The 21,345-nt window shown below is 39.8% G+C and overlaps 1 protein-coding gene across 1 annotated transcript in view; it reads right to left on the bottom strand.

Annotated features, from left to right (window-relative positions):
- The window catches only part of ValRS (Valyl-tRNA synthetase), a 394,022-nt gene that overhangs the window by 345,744 nt on the left and 26,933 nt on the right, over positions 1-21,345 (bottom strand). The window contains exon 3 of the mRNA XM_090381628.1: positions 4,583-4,683. Coding sequence (XP_090237754.1) covers positions 4,583-4,683 — 101 coding nt within the window. The remainder of the gene's footprint in view (positions 1-4,582; positions 4,684-21,345) is intronic.

Here is a 21,345-nt window from a genome sequence, read left to right as displayed (position 1 = left end):
AAGACAACAAGCGCAAAAAAGCGGGAAATGCAAGTAAAAAAATCTACAACCACTGTATAAGATGCACCCAGTTTTTAGACCCCAAATTTTTCGAAAAAAGGTGCATCTTATACATGGGAAAATATGGTAATAAGGCTCGTGGCAGAGAAGAAAAATGCATGGGGTGCATATAAATTATCAGGTGATACAGAAGCCTATGCTGATATAAGCTAGTCTATAATCAAGTCACAAAGGAAGTTAGACAGGCAAAGGCAGATTACAATAAATCTTTGGCAAGGGATTCAAAGAAAAACAACAAAGAGTTCTTTACTTATATAAACTCTAGAATGAAGGGGTTGAATCCGATTGGTCCACTGAACATAGATGGTTCGGCTAGCTACTAGCTATTGATGATCTTACTCAAGTAGCTGATAAACTGAATGAGTATTTTGCATCTACATTCACACATGAGGAGTTATTCAAGGACGGGAATGCCAGAAGTTTATCAAACTCTAACAGGGAGCTAAGTGATTTTGTAATAACTGAGAGAAAAGTGGAGGAGAAATTGTTGAAGTTAAAAATAAAAAAGGCACCTGGGGCAGATGGAATCTATCCAGTTATATTGAACAAAAGAAGTAAGCAAACCCTTAGCCATAATTATGGGAATATCCTTAGAGTTAGGGGAGGGTCCTCATGGACTGGAGATGTGCAAATGTATCCCCATTTCAACAAGGGAATGCAAAGGGTGACACAAGTAATTATAGACCTGCTAGTTTAACTTCTGTTCCAGGGAAAATAATAGAGTCACTGGTTAAAGAGGTGATACAGGATCACCAGACAAGACTGCAGTAACAGTTCAGACATAGCATGTTTTTGTTAAGGGGAAGTCTTGTCTGACCAATTTGATTGGATACTACGATGTGGTCACAAAGGAACTGGATGCAAAAAATTATTTTGATATCATATACTTGGATTTCAGGAAAACTTTTTGATACTGTTGCACGTGGAAAGCTGCTGTACAAATTGGAGCAGTATGGCATTAACAGCAAGTTGCTGCAATGGATAAAAGGGTGGTTATGTGGGAGATGGCAGAGAGTGGTAATAAATGGTTACTGTCTACGTGGATTAATGTTATAAGTGCAGTCCCCCAGGGTTTGCTGCTGGGCCCATTGTTATTTTGTGCAATGAAGGTATATCAGGCTTAATGTCCAAGTTTGCAGATGATACAAAGGTTGGCAGGGTTGCTAATGACAGTGAGCTACTGCAACAGGATCTAGAAAAGTTAAGCAGATGAACTAAGAAGTGGCAAGAACTAAGAACTAAGAAGTATTGAAGTTTAACATTAACAAATGCAAAGTACTGCATATGTGTAGCAGTAACCCAAGAGAAATGTACCAACTGTGTACTACTACACTCAGGTTGTGCAGTTAGATATGAAGGTCTCTGAGCAGTGCAGATGGGCTGCCATAGAAGGTCATGGAGTTTTGTCAATGATATATAGACAATTTTGCTAGAAGAGACAAGGAGGTGATTATCCCTTTGTATAAGGCACTGGTTAGTCACATGTTGAGTACTGCATAAGGGTCTGAAAGCCTGACTTTAGGGAGGATGTGGATCTGTTGGAACACAGAGAAGAGCAACAAGATTGGGGAGAGAGAGAGAGAGAGCAAAAGAATGCACTTACAAGGAATGGCTTCTGTTTTTAAAATTTCTGCATCTGGAAACTAGGCACCTATGAGGTGAAATGATTGAGGTGTTTAAGGCCTTGAATGTATTGAGTAAGCTCAGTGTTGATGAAATCCTTCCTCCTACTTAGACTACACTCATGAACTGGCATAAATTCAAATTGAGAAAGGATGTTTGCAGGTCTGTGCATAAATTTGTCTTCAACCAGAGTGTTGTTGATTGTTGGAACAAACTCTCATATAGTGTTGTGGAGGTGAGCAGTTTGAATAAATTCAAGGAAGAACTAGATTAACTGTTACAGTGAATTGACAGATGAAATGAGTAATGTTGGCTTTTTTTTTTTTTTTTTTTTTTTGGCTGATAATGTATAAGCTAACTTTCCTGCATCTTTTGCCACTATTTCTAATAATAAAAAATTTCCTAAGTAGGTAACCTTGACTCCACTGTGCAAATTAAAAAAATGAATTTCATTAAAATATTATTTATTTTTGCAGTACATAAAAGATTTGAAATAATAATTCTCAGAAATGTAGAGAAATGTATTTTCATATTCCCTCTTAATGACCCTTGTGAAACAAACTGGGTGTAATGTCCTAGATTTTTCATGATATTTTCTAATCTTTTATAGTTGTCTTGTTTGTCCACACCTAATTCAACAGCATTTTTTTTAGAGAACCACCTTTATTGAGTCTTTCCAGAGCATTCAATTTAATTTTATAATAACAACAACTCTTTCTTTACTTAAACATATTCATAATGGTCCACTGGATATTGATGGTTCAACAGTTGAGGATCCTGCTCAGGTGGCTAACAATCGAAACGAGTATTTTGCATCTACATTCACGCATGAGGAGTTATTCAGGAAGGAGAATGATGTAGGTAAAGTAAACATTGGCAGTGAGCTGGATGATTTTGTAATAACTGAGAGGAAAGTGGAGGAGAGATTGTTGAGGATAAACACAAAAAAGACACCTGGGGTGGATGGGATCTATCCAGTTATATTAAAGGAGGCAGCAAAGGAAGTAAGCAAACCCCTAGCTTTAGACTCAGGGGAGGTACCCATAGACTGGAGATGTGCAAATGTAACCCCAATTCACAAAGGAGGATCAAAGGCTGACACAAGTAATTATAGACCTGTTAGTTTAACTTCGGTTCCAGGTAAATTAATGGAGGCACTGGTTAAAGAAGCACTGCAGGATCATCTAGACAAGAATTCAGTTATAGCTCAGACGCAGCATGGTTTTGTTAAGGGCAGGTCTTGCCTGACCAATTTGATTGGATACTATGATGTAGTCACAAAAGAACTGGATGCAGGGAATAACTTTGATATTATATATTTGGATCTTAGAAAGGCTTTTGATACTGTTGCACATGGAAGACTGCTGCACAAATTGGAGCAGTGTGGCATTGGAGGCAAATGCTGCTATGGATAAGGGGATGGTTGAGTGGCAGAAGACAGAGAGTGGTAATCAATGGACACTGCTCAACGTGGACTAATGTTATTAGTGGAGTTCCTCAGGGTTCAGTGTTGGGTCCGTTGTTGTTTTCGGTGTTTATGAATGATATTGATGATGGGATATCAAGTTTAATGTCCAAGTTTGCAGATGATACAAAGGTTGGCAGGGTTGTTAAGGACACCACTGACGCTATGCTGCTGCAACAGGATCTGGAAAGGTTGAACAGATGGGCTGAGAGGTGGCAAATGAAGTTTAACATTGACAAATATAAAGTACTACATATGGGAAACAGTAACCCCAGAGCAACGTATCAACTCTGCGGTACTACACCGACAGTGGTGGAAAATGAAAAGGACCTGGAGTAATTGTGCAGGCAGATATGAAGTTCTCTGAGCAGTGCAGACGAGCTGCAAGAGTAGCTCATGGTGTCTTGTCAATGATATACAGGAATTTTTCTAGCAGGGATAAGGAGGTGATTATTCCCTTGTATAAGGCAATGGTTAGGCCACATCTTGAGTACTGTATACAGGTCTGGAGGCCTCATTTCAAGAAGGATGTAGAGCTGCTGGAACGGGTACAGAGAAGGGCATCAAGATCAGTGAATGGAACAAAGGGTTGCTCTTACGAAGAAAGGCTTAAGTTTTGCAAATTACAGAGTCTGGAGACTAGGCACCGGCGAGGTGATCTGATAGAGGTGTATAAGGCTTTGAATGGTTTGAGCATGCTCAATGCCAATGGGATTCTTCATCTTGCTCAGAATAATCAGCTCAGGGGGCATAAATTCAAATTGAGGAAGGACGGATGTCGGATAGATGTGCGGAAATTTGCCTTTGGCCAGCGGGTGGTTGGTTGGTGGAACCGACTTCCATCACTTGTTGTTGAAGTTGATAGCCTAAACAAATTTAAGGCTCAACTGGACAGGTATTTCGAGCGAACGGAGGGGTGAAATGGGAGTGGTGTGTTTTTTTTTGTTTTTTTTGGCTGATGCTGAATAAGCTTGCTTTCTTGCATCATATGCCTCTACTAATGCTAATGCTAATAAATTTACATAATATTTAACTAAATTATGTACTGTGATTGAAGTAAGAAATACTGATGCACATATATTTGGAACAAATATGTGTGCATCAGTATTTCTTACTGATACAAATAACTGACCTCTGGGGAAGCATACAACTTAAATTGGTGTCTGGTTGCAAGTATAATAGACCAATGACAATGGCACACTGCAGTGTGCACTGGACATTGGACAATAAGTTTTAAAGAGGGAGGTGGGGGTGGGCATAAATTAATCTGCAATTTGGTTAGGCAGAAGTGGGTTAAAAATACATCTACTGTATAAATTTTAATAAGTTTTAGCAATTTCAGATCCTGAGGCTTTCAAAGGGGAATGGAATAACAAAGATTTTTTAGAATAAAAAAGATGCAAAGTTATTAATCAGAAAAATATTGATACTCACATTATATTCGGGTTTGAAATATCCCATTTTCATCCACCAAGCATACCAAGCCGCTTCTACATATTTTGGACTATAGGCATCAGGCATCGAGCCTGAGATATCTATCAAAGAAATTATACTTCATCAGTCATTAACACTATGACTCAATCAATATTATTAAATGAATCAGTTGATGCTCAATGATATTACCTTCTATATAGAGAAAAAGCTCAATCAACAGTAATGTACTCTGCTAGCCCTAATAGCATGATGAGCTACCTTTTGCTTAGATTACAACTGTAAAATAGCTTTATTTTACCTCTTGGACTTATCTGAATAAGTAGTCTTAGAAACGCTAATTCTTTGCCACGGCCTGTATAAGTAAAGCTTCCTCCCTCCCCAACGGAGAAGGCTGCGTCGCTGCCCCCTGTGGTGTGCAGGTGACGCCGCGCGAGTGAAACAGTATCGCCCCCGTCATGTGCCGCCAGCTAGTGGAGAGTGGTCATCTTTCCCCAGGCAGTGGGCTGACGCATGTTTTCAAAACGAGAGATTGAGATGTGACACTCTGCAGATAGAAAAGTTGCCCCTGTAAGCCATACTACTGATGCCGACTGAATCACGTATCAGCGGAATGTTTGGTAGTGGGGAAACTAAAAAGGGGAGAGGTGAATGTCACATAAACTTCTCCAAAGCAGCCCTGCACGAATATGCCAGCCCCTTAATAAATATCGTCCCTGGGTGAGTCAGGTCCTAAAAGTGTCAAGCAAAAACCCTTTTTGCCTGACCGTCCAAATGAACACCTGCATCTGCGAGGGAAAAGCAGAAAGGGGACAAACTTATATATAGAGATTGAGAACAAAGGAGAGGAGTCGTCGTCGAGGGAGTGGTCCAGTTCGTTGATCAGAAAGTTGTCCAGTTGCCGTGGTCCAGTGGTCGCAGTCGAGTTGATTCGAGAGCAGTAAGGAGAAAAGAGGCAGAGAGCGGTATTACCCCGAGTAGAAGCGAGAAAAGATGATGCTGGAGGTAGTGAAGTCCTCGCTCCGACGTGGCTCGGAACTTTGCGGTAAGTTCACCCCATTTTAATCAATAGAATTGTATATGATAGTATGTCATATTATACCCACCTTTCTTCTCATTGAAGTAAGCTTCAAGATGTGTTTGATGTGATTGTAACAGTAAAGTAATATTATCCAATGATACCATATTGTGTTCTATTATTTACACAGCAATCACCTTTGCTACTCATTTAACACTAAGATAGGAGAATATCTATGTCATGATCTAAAGGAAAGGAATTGTTGTTTGCCTAACTACATGAAGATACACAGATTTAATGTACCAACCAAATATCCCTTAAACTAACTTAACAATTATCTGGATACTAGATACGGTTATATTGAGTTTATTGTACGTTTATATGTAATGTTGTTATGTAATGTTGTTGTTTAATAAACCATGTTTGTTTGCTAACTTTGCCTCATGACATTCTCTGGTTACACACGGACCACGGAATCCAAGTTAAGAAAGAACCTTTATTTGCGGCCACTCTAGAGGCTCTGTTAATTCAATAGAGAATCAGGGTGGAGAACACAGCGCCCTCCGATGTTGCCAATCTTATTCCACGAATAAGATTGAAGAAGACGTGAGGTTTATGTCCTAATTCAAACTGGTAGACGAACACATTAAAACCCGACTCTCTGGACATTCATTTTAGTGTTGAGCATGCTTGAAGGTTGTATGGATATTGGTGAAAGTTACACAGCATGCCCGCGCTATAACGGAGAGAAAAAGCGGCGTTACACTGGCGCTAATCGCGACCAGGATTGGATGTGTTATTTCGGGATGAAAAACTGTTTTATGAGTACTTATTGGTAACTAGGATTGATGTAGACTGAAGTGTGAAACAGCAGTAGAACGAACGAAAATAGAGAAGAAGAAATAGAAGAAAATTACTACTGTAGAAGGGAAGGCACTAGTACCGTGGATGTGTTTGCAGAGAATGGTAGAGGCATTTTGTTTTTCAGCGCATCAGCACAAGTAACACGGTCGTCTTCAGGAACACCCACATTGAACAACAGTTAGGAACTAGTAACTAGTACTATTTTTACATCTAAGCGAGAAGGGAAAACCAATAAAATAAATAGTTGCTATATGTTGTAACACTTTTGTTTAGGATTATTGATTACTAACGTTATATAATTCTGTTTTCAGCAACGTAAAGGTAGGTCACACTATTTTGGAAAACGGGATCCCACAGTACATAGATAGGCTTACCCCAACATTTTATCTGAAAACTAATAGGGTCATCTAATTTCACTTACACAGGAATAAGTTTAAAATGGAGGGACAGAGCCCACAAACCACACAGGTCGCAATAGATCCTTCAGCTCCATTATTCGTAACAGAACAGACTCAGTCTCCTCCCGATGCAGCTAGACCGCAGTTGGCTAATATTGCAGGTTACTTGGGTCTTGTTCCAGTTTTTTCAGGCAGCCCTGATGAAGGCCCATCTATTCAATATTTTTTCGAAATGCTCGAAAGCGTAGGGGAATTAGCTCTTTGGGGAAATTCTGAACTTTTGGCAGTCTGTAAAGCTAAGTTTCGCTCTCTTGCAGTGGAATTCTTAGCACAGTCATTAGAATTACGTAGAGAAAAAGACTATACCGTGTTCAAGAATGCTTTCTTAGCCCAGTTCGAAAAAACGGAACCAATAGTGACATGCTTGAGTCAATTCTCAAATGCTGTTCAGGGGCCCACCGAAAATGTGGCGAATTTTAGCGCCCGCGTCAGAAATTTGGGACTAGCGTTTAAAACCCAAAGTGAGTCGCCTGAGGCATTATCAATTTTAGACCAGGCAATGTTGGCTCAATTTCTCAGGGGGGTATCAAATAAAATCAGAAGGATGGTGCTCTCTCAGAATCCGTTAACTTTCTCACAAGCGATAAACATAGCGAAGCGTGAGGAAACAAATGACCTCATATCGGATTCAAAACATAGATCCGTTAACACTCTTTGTGGGCAAACTAATAGTGATGGAGAAATGCTCAATCAACAAGTAAGCTATTTTAAAGAATTTTTAAAGCCGTTACAAGAACAGATACGAGACCTACAACAATCGTTATATACTCTATCAGTAAATAATGTTATGCAAAATAAATTAGAAACGCAAGGCACTACAAACAATGGAAATAATTCATATCAAAAATGGAGCACTGGAGCTTATGCATCTTCCCCTTCGTGCGACCGCGAAGCGTTCCCTGTAAGGCACTTACAGTCGAACAGGGCGTTGCCAAGAGACGCTAGCGATACTCGTTATCACAGGCGCTACGGAGAGCCGAGTTATGCTGGGAAGCAAGCATACCGTAACCAAGCTAAGACTACAGAAGGCAGGGGCCGTGGTTCTGATCGATGCGGCTGTCGGTGCAACTATTACCCGACGCCAGATTGTTCTCCTCCTCGGTGCGCGAGGTATGCCGCGCGCGAGTACACTACCTTACCAAAAAATGGGACACCCCATGCTAATAGTCAGGGTTACAATTTTAACAGGAATAGAGACAAAATAGCAAATAGAACGTATTATAGTAATCGAAATAAGGGTAATATGAACTCATATAATAGGGAAAGAAGGGAAATAAATAAAAGTGGGCATATTTTTGAACAAACTCAACCTAAAGCTGTTTTGGGAAGGCAAATAAATCAAGATAATTACAAAACAGATAGGGAGAGATATATGTGACAAAGATCAGTTCCTGCACCAAATAGAAAGAGTTTTTCATGTTATAGAACTACCTCATTGCAACAAAATGTAAACGGAGTCGCTAAATCGTATGCCCGTAGTAAAAACGTACAACAAGGGGTATATATATTAGATGATGATTCCAAATTGCCATTGATTAGTGGGTTTATTCAAGGTGTTCCGGCTAAATTTCTAGTGGACACAGGAGCTAGCATAACGCTTATGAATACAAATTTATATAATAAAATTAAGCATGATAAGTCATTAAATTCGAGAACACCAGACCTAACTATAACCGGAGTTTCTGGCTATATTGTTCCAATTCATACTGAGGTTACAGCGAATTTTAAGTTAGGTGATGCTACTTTCCAAGAAAGTGTTTTAGTAGCTTCAGGGAATTTTAAGGGTCGTTATGATTTAATATTAGGACTAAATGTCTTAAGACGTTTTTCATTTACCATAGATCTAGGTAAGGGAATTATACACTCTGCCCCATTGAACATTTGCTTAAGGGAAGAGGGTAGCGAGGAGAAAGGCGTAAAAGACCAGTATGTGAATTTAAAACCGTCGGTAGCTAAATTAACGGGTAAACATTTGATCCCCGCCTCATCAGAAAAAGTAGTAACGGCTGTTTGTAACCAACTCGCTGCTTTTGCCGAACAGTTGGTTTTGACAGAGCCTAACTCCAACTTAGGTCGTGACGACCTGGCAGTTAAATGCTCAATAGACAGATTAGGTCCAGATGGCAAAGTGTCAGTTCTTGTTGCCAATCTGACAGACAAACCGCTCCATCTTCCAAAAGGGATGAATATTGCTAGTCTTGAGGGTGTTAGGGATAATACAGTTGTTTTTACAGGTGAGAAAGCTAATGAGAAAGCTACATCTCCCGTGACTTTGCAAGACTTTGACCTCGATCACTTGACAGATGATCAAAGGCATAAACTGTCCGATTTGTTATACGAATATAGAGATATCTTCGCCAAGTCCCCAGCTCAGCTAGGAAATTCGAAGGTGCTAAAACATAGGATTAGATTGACTGATGATATACCGGTGAAGCAGACAGCCTATAGAGTTCCATATTTGTTAAAAGATGAAGTTCAAAGGCAGGTAAATGAACTATTGGAGTCCAACATCATACAACCAAGCCATTCTCCATATGCAGCGCCTATAGTTCTAGTCAAAAAGCCTGATTCGACTTATAAGATGTATGTGGACTTTCGAAAATTAAAATTCTAAAATTCTTTCTGAAAATTATTCTCTCCCTAATGTTAGTGAGGTACTTCAGCATCTCAGACAAGCGCGTTATTTTACTTCACTCAATTTACGAAGTGCATTCCACCAAATTGAAGTGCACCAAGCTGATCGTCACAAAACCGCCTTCACTACTGGTGAATCCTTATATGAATTTTCTCGAATGCCGCATGGATTAAAGAATGGTTTTACGTCGCTTTTGAAAGCCTTATCATTAGTGCTTCATGGACTCGGAGAAGAATCAGTTTTCGCTTACCTTGAACATATAATTATTGCTTCACCCAACCTTGATTCACATCTCTTGAGGTTGCGAAAGGTTTTCCAGCGTCTGAGAGAATACGACCTTAAGCTAAAACCCAAGAAATGCGAGTTCCTAAAAGAACATTTAAAATACCTTGGGCATCTAATCAATTCTGAAGGTATTCGTCCTGATGCAGACCAAGTGGCTGCTGTTCGAGATGCGCGTCCTCCTCGGAACGCAAAACAAGTGCGATCTTTTCTAGGAATGGCAGGGTTTTACAGGAAGTTTATTCCTAATTTTTCGGAGATTGCGAGACCTCTAACAAATTTGACGAAGAAAGAAACACCATTTGTCTGGAACAGCTCAACGCAGCAGGCTTTCGATCAGTTAAAGGCTGTTTTGACTACACCACCTTTGCTAGTCTATCCTGACTTTTCCCGACCTTTCGTCCTATCTGCGGATGCATCTTCATATTGTGTCTCAGCATGCTTAGAAGTACAGATAGATGAGAATTCTAGACAGCCAGTAGCTTATGCGTCCAGATTGTTAAAAAAGTCAGAATTAAACTATAGTACTACAGAGAAAGAAGCCTTGGCTATAATCTTTGCAGTCATGCAATTTAGGCCTTATTTGGTGTCAAATCATTTTACGTTAATAACGGATCATCAACCATTGAGCTTTTTGCTTAATCTAAAGAACCCATCGCCCCGTTTAGCTCGCTGGAGTATGATGTTGCAAGAATACGATTTTCAAATTATCTACCGTCCTGGTAAAGTGCATTCAAATGCAGACTTTCTTTCTAGACCGGTTTTAGAGGAAGATGAGACACAAAAAAGGAATAGGAAACCAAGAAATACGAAGGTAGTCGCTCCATTATCAACAGAGGCAAATCAGGAATCAGTGATTTTTCCTCAAAATCAAACCAAAACTTTGATCAAAACTCTACAGAGAGAAGATCCGATTTTGCAGAAATTAATTTAAGCGCTAGAAGGAACACTCCAGGCATCAACAAGAGTGCCAGATTCCTTTTATATGAGTAATGATGGATTATTATACCACTATACTCTGTCGGGCTCTGGAAACACCCGGGAAGACCCAAATGAACAGTTAGTTGTTCCAGAAGGTCTGAAGGGGGAAATCTTAAAATCATGCCACGACGATTTACTTTCTGGAGGCCATTTTGGGTTACAGAAGACACTAGAAAAAGTTAAAAGACACTTTTTCTGGACAGGCATGTACGCAGACATCCGTAATTATATTGAATCATGCCCATCTTGTTTGGAACGTAGAGGTTTTAACCCTAAAGCGAAAGCGGCTCTGATGAGAGTCCCAGTCGAAAACGCCCCTTGGGTGAGGGTGTCTTTAGATATTTTGGGACCTCTCCCAATGACGCTGAAAGGAAACAAGTATTTGCTGTTGGCAGTTGACAACTTTACACGTTATGCCGAAGTGGTCCCACTGCAGACTCAAAAAGCGGATGAAGTTGCAACAGCTTTTATTAATAATGTGATTGCTAGGCATGGAATTCCTAAGTACATTCTTACAGACCAAGGCACAAATTTTATGTCTTCATTGTTACGACAAGTGTGTGAGAGGTTGAATATTCATCAAATTCATACGTCTCGATATCATCCGCAAACAAATGCCAAAGTGGAACGTCTAAATCGCACCTTAGCTAATATTTTGTCTCATGTCATAAATGAGGCTCAATCAGACTGGGACGAAATGACGCCATTGGCGATAGCTGTGTACCATGCAGCGACCCATAGTGCTACTCAGGAATCGCCTAACTTCTTAATTTATGGTAGAGACTTACTGTTGCCTTCTGATTTATGGCATGCAAAAGAAAAACAGTCTTATGCATCCTTGGAAAATTATTCTGAAAAGTTGTGTGCGCGTCTTAGAAGAACCTATGAGATTGTGTCCCAACATCTGGAAGAGGCAGTGCAAAAACAAGAAGAACGAAGAGCTACAGTAGCTGTAGACAAGAATATTCGTGTGGGAAATCTTGTCTATCTTTTTACTCCTAAGATAAAGGTAGGCACAACAAAGAAACTGGCTCGATTGAGTACAGGTTCTTACCGTGTAACCAACCAAACTTCGCCAGTAAATTTTGAGATTCAGAATCTGTCCAACCCAAGAGACAAGCAATTAGTGCATGTGGACCGATTGACAAAGGTAGTTGATCGAAAAGTTTTCCCTGAACTGAGAGTTGAAGAGACAGTAGAAGCTGAAGATAATGAACCGCTGGAATAAACTTGTGATTTAATCCCACCAATAGACCCTAGGCCGGCGATAACAAGACCAGTTCGGCCTACAACTGTGCCAGTATCCATTCCCTTAAGGAATCTCCCAAGTAGGAATAAAAATATTCTGGCTGATAAATCAGTGGAAGCTACCCAAGTGCCAACACAGACGCATGGTTACAACTTGCGTAGCCGAAATCGAGTGACTCACACTCCGCATGTAGTGACTATCACTCCCCCACCACAAAATGAAGTGTTAGTTCCCGAATTAGTTCCCAGCGAAAGAGAGGAAACAGGACAGAGTAATCCCATTCTCGAAGTAGAGATGCCGAGTGATGAAGTTCAAGAGCAGAATCTTGTAGACCTTAGTAGTCCTGAACAAAATGAACCACCAGGTGGTGCTGAAAGGACATTACAGTGGATGCTTGGACCACTTGCATCAAGGGTTGATTCACAGGACAGTGAAAAGAGTTTTAATTGGTCAAGCCTCCTCAGAGATGCTGGGAGGGATTAAAAAAAAAAAAAAAAATAATAATAATATAAATTAAATAATTAAAAATAATAAAATTATTTCAGTTTTTGACTAATGAGAAGAGTATGCTAGAATGTATATTTTTTGAGGCATTGACTAAGGAATCCTTGAGTTGGCCAGGGATTACAAATTGCATTGCAGGAGATAGTGGTTCGAATTGTTTCATTATCGATAGCCAGCCCTGTTTACACTATCGAGTTTGGCTAGTTCCCGACTTCACACGTGTGTATGAAGTCCGAAAGATTGAAGGAGTTACTTGTAGATATATAGTGGAAGTACAATCACACGCTAATGCAACTGTTGAGACGTTGTCATTAAAGAATTTCGCTATCACACGAAACAACATTGAAATTCAAGTTTTAGGAGCATTTGATCAACCCACCGACATTCTCGAACACCATTTAATTCTGAGAGTTGGTGATAGTACTGAAGCGTACCTAGACCAAGCAGCTTTGATATCTCGACCAAAATACGGAGAGATTGGTGACGTACAAGCGAATTATAGTGTGTCGAAACATTTTATATTTGATGACAAAATGATACAGTGTCAATACTATGAAGAGAAAGTCCGTTGTCAAAAAAGCGAGTCTTATTTAGAACAAATGGTAGCCAGCAAAATAAATAAGCTCCCTAAAACGCAAGTTTCTCATCAGCTAGAAGTTGAGCCTTCTGGTAGGCTCACATCAAAAATGCTGCAATCAGCTCCATTAACCTTAGACTTGTCGTTTCTCGGATTCGAATTTTACTTGGAAACACACACAGTATGTCCAAAGTTTGTTGACGAGGTTACCAAACCGATTGGATGTTTTACATGTGATACACTGGCTACACTTACTTTTCAAGCATTTTCGACATGTCTTTCTGGAACAGTTTCTGTAAACTTTCAAAACATATTAGTGGCCACAAGATCAGTTAAGTTAACTCAAGAAACTAGTACATACACTATTCAATTCAAGAGCGATGTTAAATGTCATAATGAGAACTTGTGCCTAGTCGCACGAACTATTACAGCTTGTAAGGACATAGAATTCTGTTTAGAAGACCCAGCATTACAAGTAAACCACCCAAACTTTTCACAAGTTTCACACATAGCAAGTTACGCATCGGGACTGTCGCCATGGACAGTGTGGTTCCACCAATTAATGGATGGAGGCCTCATTTCTTGGATTAAAATACCTATTATACTCCTTTCTATGGCCTTATTAGGATCATTTATTGTCTCGACATGCTTAGCTTGTTTTCGCAAATAATAATAAATAATAAGGACAATATTAGTTAAAAAATTAAAATTCTATGTGTGAAGAGGAATGAAAGAAGATTAAAAATGTGAACAGTAAATGGATAGTATGAATGTGAAGTGTAAATGACAGCAAATGTCCTCCTGCTTGATTCCAACATAAGAGGTGAACAGAAGTACAAATGAAGCAAATTTTTGTCTAAAAGGAAGGAGTGAGGAGAATAAATGAAAAAAAAAACAGAGATTAATTTTACACCTATTTCTCTTTGTTTCTTCCCACTCACAGTTTCAGCAATAACCAAATTATGGGGGTATGTGTTGAGTTGCCTGAGGATCTTCCTCGGCACTCATGTGAATTGGTTTTGGAGGGATGCAGCACCCTCTCCCCCCTCTCGGAGTACCTGCCAAGACCATACCAGGGCACAGCTGGTATTGACGCCGGAAAAACTTGCCAGGCACTGCCGAAGACATAAGGCGGCAAGAATGCGTGTGGTAAAAAGGAGACGTGAAGACGACAGCTCCTTTGAAGGTAGTCTTCCCCGTCACACCCCGGAGCAGCACGTTGAAGATGCTAGAGCGACGTTTATCAAGCTTACCCCATCCCGGATTGCCACTACGAGTCGCCCTTTCAAGACGCTCGAAGTGCCATTTAAAGATTGGGCATTTTTAGACGCTCGTTTTACGAGAGATATTCAAGAGTCAGGGCCAGTTGAAGAACTTGCCTTCATTACAGCAGATGGTCAGGATGGTGCTTTCCTTCTCCAACCAGGAACCCTCTTTTCCCCGGAGTTTGATTCTCAGCTGACCCAACTCCTAAGAAGCTATCCTGTGATTCTCACAGATGGTTCGGAAAAGGCACGGCTTCTCCGTGAGTCTCTTGTTTTCAAGACCGTCCTGAACATTAAAGACTTCTCCTGCCCTGCTCAAGACCGTCTCCCTGCGGTTCGAAACCACCAATTTAGATGTCCTTGGGGTCACCAAGAGAAGTTTTGCGCGGTCCACTCGGTCGGTGTCCTCACTCAGTGGGCAGAATCCGAGGGCCTGATCCAGCTGCGTAGTGAGACCAGCTCGACTGAATGGTGGGAGTGATCCTCTTTAGACTAATGAAAAGAAGTATCCCAGGAGGATCTTTTATTGATTGAGAAAAAAATGGGGAGAAAACCTCTCTCCAAACAGAGTGTATTGATTATAACCATATCCTATTGTAACTAACATGTATTTTTGGCTATTTTATAACTAATAACTTACTGCTAATACTGCTTAAATTTAATTATTGACCAGCTATATATGAAATGGTCTTATATGTAAATCAAAAAAAAAAAAAAGAAAAAAAAAATATAAATATATATTATAAAAAAAAAAAAAAAGAAATAATCATATGTATGCAGAAATTACTTTTTTTAGATAAATAAGTAGGTTTTAAGATAATTGTTTATGTTATTAATTGTATGGATAATTGGCAGCATTGTAGCACCTGTCATTATCAACTATGCACTTTCTAAAATCATTGCTTTATGAATGGGTCAAGTATGTTACCTATTTCGTTTATAATATATCCTTCATAAGCATTTATTGTGTGTTTTGCTATCAAACCTTGAGAATATATCTGAAGGTATTTTTTAATCAATATGATATTTAATCAATATGATAGTTAATCAATATATATAACTTTTCAAGTTATTAGATGGTAGTACATATATAATGGATTGTTCTTAGATATTGATGGTAATGTGTTGTGTCTTTAATGACAAATATGTATGTGTTTGACAAATTATATTAGAAATAAGGGCAGATACTAATGTTGTGTTCCTTTGTTTCATGTTGTATCACCACTTTGTATGACAACGAATGACAAGTGTCACAAACCAACTACGTCTTCAGCATACCAGGAGAAGAAACTTTCAAAGAACTTCCGTTCCAGTGTTAAACAGTTTCAACCAGACTATGCGTATCCTGAATCAACTGTCACTAACAGAAGAAGGTGATGCAGTGAACATGTTAATGTATAAATAGTAAATTCAAGAGACATTCATACATACATCTAAGAACATTGGGACTCCCAAAAACATGTGAACATTTATTGTGTTAATTATTTATGTGAAAACAATATAACGGTATTGCTTTGATACTAATTATTCTGAGATATCCATCTTAATACATAACAAGTTATTATAAATTGATTTTAGATATTACTTAGATTAGAATGAGTAACCCAATTATGTAAGAGAAGAAATGTGTGGTTTTTTTTTTTACCCTAGTCCAAGAACTCCATGCTCGATTCGACGAGTACGTACACCGCTTTAAAATTTTGGGCACGAGAAATTAACTTTTCACGTGCGCAAAATCTTCTGGTGGGGTAAAGGTGTGTAAAATAGCTTTATTTTACCTCTTGGACTTATCTGAATAAGTAGTCTTCGAAACGCTAATTCTTTGCCACGGCCTGTATAAGTAAAGCTTCCTCCCTCCCCAACGGAGAAGGCTGCGTCGCTGCCCCCTGTGGTGTGCAGGTGACGCCGCGCGAGTGAAACAGTATCGCCCCCGTCATGTGCCGCCAGCTAGTGGAGAGTGGTCATCTTTCCCCAGGCAGTGGGCTGACGCATGTTTTCAAAACGAGAGATTGAGATGTGACACTCTGCAGATAGAAAAGTTGCCCCTGTAAGCCATACTACTGATGCCGACTGAATCACGTATCAGCGGAATGTTTGGTAGTGGGGAGACTAAAAAGGGGAGAGGTGAATGTCACATAAACTTCTCCAAAGCAGCCCTGCACGAATATGCCAGCCCCTTAATAAATATCGTCCCTGGGTGAGTCAGGTCCTAAAAGTGTCAAGCAAAAACCCTTTTTGCCTGACCGTCCAAATGAACACCTGCATCTGCGAGGGAAAAGCAGAAAGGGGACAAACTTATATATAGAGATTGAGAACAAAGGAGAGGAGTCGTCGTCGAGGGAGTGGTCCAGTTCGTTGATCAGAAAGTTGTCCAGTTGCCGTGGTCCAGTGGTCGCAGTCGAGTTGATTCGAGAGCAGTAAGGAGAAAAGAGGCAGAGAGCGGTATTACCCCGAGTAGAAGCGAGAAAAGATGATGCTGGAGGTAGTGAAGTCCTCGCTCCGACGTGGCTCGGAACTTTGCGGTAAGTTCACCCCATTTTAATCAATAGAATTGTATATGATAGTATGTCATATTATACCCACCTTTCTTCTCATTGAAGTAAGCTTCAAGATGTGTTTGATGTGATTGTAACAGTAAAGTAATATTATCCAATGATACCATATTGTGTTCTATTATTTACCCAGCAATCACCTTTGCTACTCATTTAACACTAAGATAGGAGAATATCTATGTCATCATCTAAAGGAAAGGAATCGTTGTTTGCCTAACTACATGAAGATACACAGATTTAATGTACCAACCAAATATCCCTTAAACTAACTTAACAATTATCTGGATACTAGATACGGTTATATTGAGTTTATTGTACGTTTATATGTAATGTTGTTATGTAATGTTGTTGTTTAATAAACCATGTTTGTTTGCTAACTTTGCCTCATGACATTCTCTGGTTACACACGGACCACGGAATCCAAGTTAAGAAAGAACCTTTATTTGCGGCCACTCTAGAGGCTCTGTTAATTCAATAGAGAATCAGGGTGGAGAACACAGCGCCCTCCGATGTTGCCAATCTTATTCCCCGAATAAGATTGAAGAACACGTGAGGTTTATGTCCTAATTCAAACTGGTAGACGAACACATTAAAACCCGACTCTCTGGACATTCATTTTAGTGTTGAGCATGCTTGAAGGTTGTATGGATATTGGTGAAAGTTACACAGCATGCCCGCGCTATAACGGAGAGAAAAAGCGGCGTTACACAACTCTGACACATTTTGCTATCGCTGTTTATGAAGTTCTTAAAGATGTCAAGAGTAATAAGCTACCGTGTAGTCAGCAAAATACCTTAAAAGTGTTTCAGATGTAAATAGAGGGGACGTGCTCAATGACGTTCCATAAATGCTCAATTCAACTGAAATCTGAGGATCATGATGGCAAGGACAGATGTGTTTCTCAAACCTGTTCATAACATTGCACACAGTGACTAGTCATGTCCTCATCCTGGAAGTACCCCTTCACATCAAGGTAGGAATGTAATGTTGCTAGATGGATTTAATCCATGATGATGATGCTCAAGTGTTCTCTGTATTGTGGGACCAGTAGGATCAGGAGACAAAGGGTATGCTTGAAAACATGCCCTACATCATTATTCCTTTACCAGCACGTTCTACTTTTAGTATAAAACAAGTAAAGTCCATTGATTCATGTGATTTCCTCCACACATTAGCTCTTTCATCACTTTAGAATAATATAAAATGAGATTCATTGGGCCTCCTTAAGTCAAATCTTTTGTTTTTCCCTTGACTCCAGTGTAGACATTTTCCTGTTTACTTCCAAAGTCAGTGATTTGTAGAGTGGTCCCTGACTGCTAAAATCCATTTTTTACAACCTTCTCTGTTTGGTGCAAGTGGCAGTACATTGTACGGTTTCTGCATTGAAGGCATTTTTCAACTATGCTCTTGTCGATTATCCTTAACAATCCATTTCAAACGTTGCAAATTTCTTTCTATCACTCTAGACTGGCAAATGCATGTGTCTGGGTTTTTTTTCGACATTTTCCCATGCTTGTAATATTTGAACACCTAAAAAGGCCTTGGAATACCTAACAAGAGTAACTCGTACTGCAGCACCTAGACATACACAGACGATCATACCTCCTTTGAAGCTGGTGAGATCTCTTTTCTTTTCTCATTGTTAGTGCACAAAATTAAGTAGATATTCTACCCCTCCCCACCTTTGAACTATCTGTAAACTGACAAGAAGTAGGAATGTTCAGCTTGGTGTGCTGAATACAGCTGCAGGTAGACAGGTGATGGAATACCTGCTTTGGACATGAATATTGAAAGGATGACTGGCAGTCTGACAGGTGTTCTACAAATTTTCTCATCATGACTCAAAAACAGATGTCTATGTAGGATGGTTTGGAAGGGATTTCAGTTTAAAAGCATAGGTTAGAGACAACTGTTTATGTCAAAGCTATAATGCCGGTTCATTTGCTTCCATGTATAGGAGATATCCGTATTGCTCTAGTAGCAATACAGATAACCTGATGACGGATGGGGTCCAGCCATTGAAGTATGCTGTTTCTGGATTATGCATACACCTGGAACTGTAATCTAGCTGAGATCGCACACACAAGTGCATGGTAGATGTGTAGTGAGGTGCATCGGTCTGCATCCCAAGAAGTAGAGGAGATGGCGCAGAGAATATTCAGGCTTCTTGTGCACTATGTATGGAATTCACGGATATGTTCACGAAAGGTCAACTTTTTACCAAACACACATTCCAAGAATTATGAGTCTAACACAAATGGAATAGCATTTTGTCCAAGCCACAATTCAGGTTGAGAACAAAGATTATGCTTATGACAAAATGAATGCAAACGGTCTTTTATGGAAAGAACCTGAATCACCAAGTCAATAGTTGGTGGATCCTTTCCTGGCTTAGCAAAAACAAGAACAGCTGCCTTGCACCAGGCATCTGGAAACTGCTCTTCAATAAAGATTCTGTTTTACAAAAAGCGCAGGTAATACATAGATTTTGAGAAAGGTGCTTAATCATTTCATAATGAATGCCATCTAGTTCAACAACGCTTGCTTTAGAGAGCGTCGGAACTCTTTCTAGCTCCTGCATAGTGAACGGCCCATAAGTGCTTGTATTTCAGTTTTAAGTTTCAGGACCAGGAACTCTGGGGATTTAAAATATCACAGGTAGGTTAGAAAATGTTTCCCCAAGGACATTAGCTATTGCAGTTGGTTCTGCAATAGCCAGTGCTCCATTATACTCTAAGATCGATGAAGGGCAAAATGTATATTTTCCCTTAATTTTCCTGATTTTAAGCCAGACCACCTTAGTGCTCGTGGACTAAGGTGGTAATAGATGATGTGAAATAGATCGACAATTCCTTTTGACTCTGATGGTGAATGTAGTGTGCTTTGGGTCATGCATGTTTAAAGACTATTAGAATAGCTGTGGTAGGATATCACTGGATATCCCCCAAGCTTTGTTTTGAGCCTTTTACTTTGTACTGTACATTTTACATTCCACCATGGTTTAGGAAAAGGTGGAAAATGGATAGATGTTTTCAGAATGGCAGCTGCACGAACAATATTTTCTGTGATGTACATCACTGCATCATTGATAGGCTCCTGACTGATGTCAAACTCTGACAGATGTTAAAAGGTATTCCAGTCAGCTTGTGATCAACATTCCACCATGGGTAACCTGAAAGGAACACGTAATCTCCCACTAATTAGGGTAGTTATCACAGGGAAGTGATCACTTCTATACAGGTTCTCTTCCACCTCTCAAATAAGTGAAGTGAAAAGAGCAGGGCAGCAGATAGAAAGATCAATGGCAAGAAATGAACAGATAGGCATGTGGAAGAAGGCGTTACTTCCCACATTTGGAAGGGAAAGGTCACTGTCAGTAAGCATATGCTCTATGACACGTTCCCCTCCATTAATGTGGGGGGTGGTGTCACACAGATATAAGAAATGCAGAACTGGAATTTGGGGAGTACAATGTCTACAGAAAGGATAGACAGGATAGGAAGGGAGGAGGGGTTATGCTATTAGTTAAAAAACACATAAAATCCAAGGAAGTGAAGCCAGTCGACATCGCTGGACAGTGCAGTGTCGAGTCAGTTTGGTGTGACATAAGCATTGGGAGATCAAAATTGAGAGTAGGAGTGTGCTATAGGCCTAATGACTCTGATGAGTATAATAAGAAACTGTTCGGAGAAATAAGAGTGGGCCAGTAAATCAGAGAGTCTTATAATGGGGGATTTTAATTTCCCAGATATTGACTGGAATTTGGGGGCTGGTCACTCACACAGTAGCAAGGCTTTTGTGGATTTATTGGATGATTGTTTTCTACATCAGCATGTTCGGGAGGCAACTAGAGGGAGTAATACTCTTGATTTGATTATCAGTAGTGATTCTTCATGCATTAAGAATCTGCAGATAAATGAACCACTTGGTGGCAGTGATCACAGTGTGCTGAAGTGGGAGTTACTCAAAGAGGTAACTACCATTAGGGGTAAAGGGAAGGGGTATTGCTTTCGTAAAGGCGACTACAATGGACTGAGACAGTATTTAAATTCTATACAGTGGGATCAACTGATGATATTGCCAACAGCAAATTCAAAATGGGAAGCATTCAAAGAACTTATCGTGGAAGCTACTAGGCTTTACATACCAACTAAGAAATATTGTTCAAGGTTTAGGCCTAAATGGTTGTCAGATGAACTAATGAGGCATATGGCAGAGAAGAAAAATGCATGGGATACATACAAATTAACACGTGACACGGACGCCTATGATAGATACAAGTTGATCTGTAACCAAGTTACAAAGGAGGTTAGGCAGGCGAAGGCAGATTACGAGAGATCCTTGGCAAGGGATGCGAAGAAAAACAGCAAAGAGTTCTTTA

The sequence above is a fragment of the Mastigoproctus giganteus genome, chromosome 9 (genome assembly GCF_048544385.1).
Source record: "Mastigoproctus giganteus isolate SK-2022 chromosome 9, ASM4854438v1, whole genome shotgun sequence".
In the NCBI taxonomy this organism is placed as follows: Eukaryota; Metazoa; Arthropoda; class Arachnida; order Uropygi; family Thelyphonidae; genus Mastigoproctus; species Mastigoproctus giganteus.
The sequence above is the reverse complement of the archived record's forward strand: the minus strand, read 5'-3'. Positions and strand labels throughout refer to the sequence as shown.